General features: G+C 33.1%; 1 protein-coding gene across 1 annotated transcript; it reads left to right on the forward strand.

Moving 5' to 3' along the window:
• Window positions 1-400: 400 nt before the first annotated feature.
• On the forward strand, window positions 401-1,995 carry LOC132635312 (transcription factor MYB41-like). Its single transcript, XM_060351641.1, has 2 exons — window positions 401-737; window positions 1,191-1,995. The coding sequence occupies exons 1-2, from the start codon at window positions 472-474 to the stop codon at window positions 1,798-1,800; spliced, it is 876 nt and encodes a 291-aa protein (XP_060207624.1). The 5' UTR covers window positions 401-471; the 3' UTR covers window positions 1,801-1,995.
• Window positions 1,996-7,683: the final 5,688 nt, after the last annotated feature.

Here is a 7,683-nt window from a genome sequence, read left to right on the forward strand (position 1 = left end):
ATATTACGTTCGGTTGAACCCATTAATCATATGTTACATCCACCACCGCTATTAACTAAATTGGAGTAAAGTAAAATATAATCAACCAAAAAGAACTAAAATCCAAAAGAAATTACTTGGTGGCTTACCAACACATTTTTTTTAAAGATATGTAGACAAAAAATCTCACTGCTTGTGAAATGGACACTAGCAATACCTAATTTTTAGTTTAATACAATTTGATGAGCCAAAAAACAAGGTTTGCTAGGCCACCTCTCTATATCTTTTGCCGTGTTATCTGAAACTTAGCTTATAATATGAAGAAAAATAGTTGACTTCATCCTATACAAACTGACTTCCATGCAATTATATAAACCATCACATTTCCCTTCAATTTGTCCCAAAATTGTACCTTCTCCAATCTTCTTATAAGTCCTTTACAAAAATCCTTAATTAACTTTGAAAGTACTTTCTCATTCTTTTATTTGAAAAATGGGGAGATATCCATGTTGCAAAATAGACAGTGATTTGAAGAAGGGGCCATGGACAACAGAGGAAGATGATAAATTAATGGAATATATTCAAGAACATGGCCATGGAAATTGGCAATTAGTTCCCAAGAGAGCAGGCTTAAACAGATGTGGCAAAAGTTGTAGATTAAGGTGGACAAATTATCTAAGGCCTGATATTAAAAGAGGGGGTTTTTCAGAAGAAGAAGAAGAAATGATCATCAACCTTCATTCTGTTCTTGGAAACAAGTACTCATTATTTTCCTCTTTGCTTGGTATTTTCATGTTTTCAATTCATTGATGGTGGTGCAGAGTTTAATTTCTACGACAATATAAAAGTTACAGAATTCTTTACATTATTCAGTTACCTAAAACCTACATGTAAATATTCATAAAAGTTGGGATCGATTAGTAGCCTAAAAAATGAAAATAGGGCCGGTTAGTACCCACTACAACATGTTAGAATACAATATTAGTGTAAAAATTATTCGCAGTGTTAGAATATGCAAGTCAAAATCCACACTTAATAGTGGATTTAAACTATAATGCAAATTTCGAATTCAGTACAACATGTTAATGATATTGCTATAGCACAATAAAATATTTAAACTGTCAGTGTATACAATTGAGTTAAATTCATCTTTTTAATTTATTAATAGTTTTTTTTTCTTTTTGTTAACATTATTATATATTTTCTTGTAGATGGTCAAGAATTGCAGCTCATCTTCCGGGAAGGACCGATAATGAAATCAAGAATTTGTGGAATACCCATCTTAAGAAAAAGCTTCTCAAGTCTGGGATTGATCCAGTAACACATCAACCAATAACTGATCCAAATTTACTTCTTAGCCTTTCTAATTTGATGAACCCTTTTGAATCTGCTCTTAGATTGCAAGCAGAATTGACTGAAATGGCCAAAATCCATCTTATTCAAAACATAATTCAAGTCCTAAATACTCCTCCTCCATTATTTCCATCTTTAGTACAAGAAAATTTTCCCATGCAACAATTGTACAATAATCCTGCCTCATATGATCAAATTCTTACTAACGTGACAAATATAAATGAACCCTCTCCAATTTCGAATAATTCATCGGACAGTATGGTCCTAAATCCAAGTATTTTGGAGAATAACATGATTAATGGATTTACTAAAGTATCTAATGTTGATAATTCAGAATATTCACTTCCATCCCTAGTTGAGCAAATTGAAATTCCAAGTTGTGATATCTCAGAATGCAAAGGATTTGATGCATGGGAAAAAAGTCTGGATGATGAAGCAAGTAACTCCTTCTGGCAAGATATTATTTAATTTGTGTAGGTATAGACACATCATGATTGAGCTTCTATGTTAATTTGTGTAGCTTCCTTATTTTCTGTACACTGTTATCTTGTATACGTTTGAATCAACATTTTTATTTTTCTTAACCGTTGAGGATTTTACTTTTTTGTTCCCCTTATTAATTTGGTAGGGAGTGTATAATAAGGGACAAAAGGGGACGCAGCTATGGTGGTAATAATTTTGTAGTTTTGTTTTCAATTTGTGTACGTAGTCAGTGTTGAAACTCAAAATGCTTTTACTTTTTGTATCTTCCGACCAGTGTAAATTGTAAAAGCATAACTCTCAAAATATTATCTTCAAAAGAATGATTAAAAAAGTAGAATTGGGACTAAGATAATGTAAATATTATCTTCATAAGAATTTTCATTTTTCTTAATTGTTGAGGATTTTACTTTTTTGTTCCCCTTATTAATTTGGTAGGGATTGTACAATAAGGGGCAAAATTAAGGGGACGCAATAATAATTTTGTAATTTTGTTTTCAATTTGTTTACGTAGTTACTGTTGAAACTCAAAAGGCTTTTACTTTTTGTATATTCCGAGTAGTGTAAATTTGTAAAACCATAATGTCTCAAAATATTATCTTCAAAAGAATGATTAAATGGTAGAGTTGGGACTAAGAATTTTCATGGTGCTAATGCTTCATTGTTGGGGTAGATTTTTTTTTTTTTAAAAAAAAAAAAATCACTTTTCTCCTTATACAATTGAAAAATAGCCATTGTCATGGAACTTTAAATTAGAGTCCGGAGCCTAAAGGGCATAAAATACACGGTATAAACCAAAAGGGGGCTGCCTTTTAGTTATACACCAAAACGGGTATAACGTGGAGGAGTCCACGTTATACCCCAATTTTTTTTTTTGCATTATCAGAAAATCACAGCAAAAATAAAAAAAATTAAACGGTATAACGTGGACTGATCCATGTTATACAAAATTATTTGTATAACGTGGATCAGTCCATGTTATACCATTAATATATATTTTTCTCCCCAACGTTTTACAAAATAGTTTGTAAGACGTTGCCTCTACTTAAATCATATTCGGCTATATTTTTAATAAAAAAATTTATTGATTTTTTTAATTTTTAAAGCATATAGTTAATTTCAGTGATTAACTGAAATAAATATTTTAACACATGCAATAATTAAATATGTGTTATATATGCGAACATAAATAAAAAATAAAATATAAGTTAAATAAACGTCACACATTAACTGAGTAGTAAATGTTAAATTACATACTAACTATTAAACAACACAAAACATGTTATATATTCTTGAAAGATTACATAAGGAAACAACGATCGTACAACTTAAAAAAACATAAAAAACCAACAAGCAACAACAACTACTGATTTCTGTCGGGGCAGCGATTCTTGTTATGACCTGTTTGCTTGCACGTACTACACTTTCTAGCCATGCGAGCAGGAGCTATATCCATTTCATTCCTCCTTCTAGTTGTAGTCCGCGCTCCTGAAGTTCGCTCGTATTCAGTGTTTGCAATTAAACTGAAGGGAGAAGGTGGCCAATATGCCTCATCACCCAACGGTGAAAATTTTTCACTGTACGTTTGCTTGTAAAACCTGCAACTATAGTACTTGCTAACATAGGTCTTTGGTTGAATTTCGCGGATATCACAAAATTTAATTGCATGTGAACATGACATATGGTAGTTTCTCCACTTCCCACACGAACACTTTTTCCCTTCGGCAGAGACTTTTTCCTACGTGTGCAAATGTTAGAATCTCAAAGTCCCCTTCAGCTGCATTGTATTGCTGCATGTCAGTATACTTTATGGATGTTCGCATATATAACACATATTTAATAATTGCATGTGTTAAAATATTTATTTCAGTTAATCACTGAAATTAACTATGCTTTAAAAATTAAAAAAAATCAATAATTTTTTTTTATTAAAAACACAGCCGAATATGGTTTAAATAGAGGCAACGTCTTACAAACTATTTTGTAAAACATTGGGGAGAAAAATATATATTAATGGTATAATGTGGACTAATCCACGTTATACCTTATAATTATTTATTTATTTTTTATTTTTGCTGTGATTTTCTGACAATGCAAAAAAACAATTGGGGTATAGCGTGGACTCCTCCACGTTATACCCGTTTTGGTATGTAACTAAAAGGCAGCTCCCTTTTGGTTTATACCGTGTATTTTTATGCCCTTTAGGCTCCGGACTCCTTTAAATTACGTAGGTGAAACTATTTGAAACTCCACGAGGGATGTCATTGAGTTTCATCTACAAATTTTGAAACTCCATAATAGTAGATATTTTTCAAAGACATGGCCGAAAAGTGATTAGTAATTGCTATTTCTACATTTAGTTGGGAACTAGCTAGCCTTCTACATGAATTATTCAAGGGTTTAAAGCACAAGGATTACATATATGTTTGAAATTTTAAAAAAATTAAATACTGTGGTAATTTAGAATGGTTTAGTCTATTTTGTATTTTCTTGTTTTCTTATTTGACACGTAAATGACAAATCTCACGATGCCTCCTAAACCACTGACAGAAGCAAGAGTAGAATTAACAACTCCTTGTTGACTACAAAGCCAAAAGTAAAGTAAAACTCATGGGTATACTCTCCTCATCCATTGTTAACTAGTCAAATAAATTAAGTTTAATAATTTGTAATGATCAACTATCAAATCTCAGAACGGATGAATAGAGAAAAAGTATCACATAAAACTAAAGATATTGAAGAGAAAGAGCAACTAGAAATAGAAAAGCATTTTTAAGAGGGATTTTTTCACATTTGGCCGGTGGGCACCTCCATCTTACGGCCGAACGGCCGTAAAATTTCATTTCACCGTGTGGTCATTTTTCTATTTCATCTGATAAAAACCCTTCTGGCAGAAGAATAAAAAAAAAAAAAAAAAAAAAAAAAAAACCAGCGCCGCATTTTGCAGAAAACAAAAAGGAAATCATCATAAATAAATCAAAAGAAGGGAGGTAAGCATAATTTCATAAATTTCAACGTCAAGGCCTCTAAATTCTCCCTTTTATTTTTATAACTTTTACTCAGTATGCCGTGTGTAACCAATGTATAAGATGTGTCTAATCAATATGTATACTTACTGTACACTTATTATGCGATGAGTATACGCCAATGCTACAAACTATTATGATTAGGGGTGTGAAATATTTTTCAATTTTGTCATTTTTGGTTAGTCAAGTTTCTCCGGGAAAACATGTTCCTTAAGAATAAGGGTAATGACTTTCCTAATAGGAGTAAGAAAAACAAGTTTCATAAGTGGTCTTCCAAGCTCATTGTCTCCTCACCATCCAACAGCCCCCCGCCCCCACCCTTGACCATCCCACCTCTCGCCACTCCAAAACCGTCACTCCCCACCACATCCTAGGCCCATAATGTTTGCCTAGATTGCACATAAATGCGTTGGAAATAATATCATTTTACTTACATACTAAACACTAGAAAATAAGAAAGAAACTCACTTATTTTTCAAGAAAATATTTTCCATGGTTCTTTTTTAAATTTAGGAAAGCCAAAGCTAACAATGTCAGATTTTGTACGTAAATCCAAAAATGTGGCCCAACAATACAGCCCCAAAGTCGAGTTGGCAATTGGCAGAAATGCCTTTATTTCGGGGTGGTCTTTATTTTTCCCCCCTCAAATTGCTAGTCTTTAATTTTTGCCTTTCGCGCGCCTACAATTTCTAGGTTCCGGGTTCGAACCCCCGCTCAGTTAAAAATTTTAAAAAAATTCGCAAGGTAGAACTTGGATTCGCAAGGCAGAGTTTTGTCTGCGAAACTCTGCCTTAAGGCAGAATTTTGCCTGCGAAACTTTGCCTTAAGGCAGAGTTTTGAAGGCATAAGGCAAACTCTAGCTTTAACTTACTATCTACTTCCTTCTTTTATTTGGTTTCTCCTGAAGGTCTTACTCTTCTTTCCATGGTCTTGAGCTTTTATTGGTAAGCTTCATGCAATGCTGTCTTTAATTTCTGTCATATTGTTATTCTTCTTTAAATTTTTGTTTCTTGTCCTTATGTTGTAAGTAGTTTTGTAGCTTGCTTCAGTACTCATCTTTCATTGTAAAATTTTATAGCAGCGTATGGTTTACTTTCATATGGATGTTGCAGCATGGAAACATATGTAAGTGTATTTGCAGCAGTTAGGATGAATCGTCTGGTTATTAGTGCCTTCCTTGCCTCTGAATAATTTTGCCTTAAGGCAGAGTTTCGCAGGCAAAATTCTGCCTTAAGGCAATGTTTCGCAGGTAAAACTCTGCCTTGAGAATTCAAGTTCTACCTTGCGATTTTTTTTTTTCTTGACTAAGCTAGGGTTCGAACCAAGAACTTCGGTGTATTAGGCGACGGGCAAAAATTAAAGACCACCCATTTGAGGGGCAAAAATTAAAAACCAGTGCCTTTGAAGGGCAATCTAAGCAGAAATTTTCTTATCCCTTAAGTTTTGGGCTTTAGGCCCATCTATATAAAATCTCTAAGTCTTTATAGTTCGAATCAGTTTTGTAGTGAGAAGGTCCATTTATCACTTGAAGAAACTTAATTTTTTCATCTCAAGTTGGCACAACCAAACGGCACAAATTCAGTGACACACAAGCTGTTTTTCAGTCCAGGTTACTTAAATCTTTAAATGAAAAAAGTAGCTCATTTAGTTTAAATGAATCCAAAGTGGGCTTAAGGCCCAAAAGATTACCCCAAAAGCTTTGTTTCATTTCCTGATTCCAGTTTTTTCTCACAAGGGCTAAAGGCCCAAAACACAACATTATTCCATTTTCAGAAATACTTTCAAACTGTAATCCTATTACCAAATTGCTTTATCCTTGAACAAATTACCGATTTTCATGTGTGTATTAGAGATTAAGTGAGTTTGAAAAATCGTTTGGGGGCGACTTCCTAGAAATACTAATTATTTTCCTAAGTGCTAACTTCTATAGGGTTTCAATGTACCATACAATTGTTCACATGTACATTACATACATACATATATATATATATATATACACACACACACATAAGTAAGGAACGAGGAAGAAATAAGAATTCGGACTGATGGGCCTACCCAAGCCCATCAGTGACCATTTTCACCTATGATTGGGCCTTCAATATATTAGCTTCCCTTTCTATTTCACGCGGACTCGATCAAAGATGATGTTGGGCCTCAAGCCCAACAAGTTTCAATGCAAAGAAGCAGCCCAAATGGCCCACAACATTTCACATGCAAACACAAAGGGGGAAAAAGAAGTTGAGGGTTAGAAAGTATCTAAACTCCTTTATGAGACTTGACAAGCAATTTAAAAATCAAACAAATATTAAAATGACCAAGGATGGACTGATACATATATACAGTTTACATATACTCTTAACAAACCTTAAACAAATGGACATAACACTTTAAAACCCAAGGTAAAAGCAAAGGTGGCTAAGCCCAAACATTACATAGACTTAGACAGGTCATAATAATCCACAAACAGGCCCACGAGGTAAACAGTTAAAAAGGCAGATTTGGCCCAACACTTAGCATAATATGTTGACACCTGATTTTTGACCTCCCGTAATTTATTTTGATATTACTCAGGATCCTTGGATAATAAATAAGATAATTTTGCACACTCACAGTAATTCTGAATAATTTTAAACAATTATTCAGGTCACTATTTTACTTCCATAAATTAATGGGGGAACCTTCAAGGCTCTATTAATTATTCATAAATTTATCAGCAGTTTTACAGCATTTTACAATATTTTTATAATTTATCAGCAGCAGAACAATTTTAAGCAACTGTTCATTTAATTCGGTAAAATCAGGAAGAAAAAAAAATGAAAGGCAATTTATTTTTATTTTATATCCG

The sequence above is a fragment of the Lycium barbarum genome, chromosome 4 (genome assembly GCF_019175385.1).
Source record: "Lycium barbarum isolate Lr01 chromosome 4, ASM1917538v2, whole genome shotgun sequence".
In the NCBI taxonomy this organism is placed as follows: Eukaryota; Viridiplantae; Streptophyta; class Magnoliopsida; order Solanales; family Solanaceae; genus Lycium; species Lycium barbarum.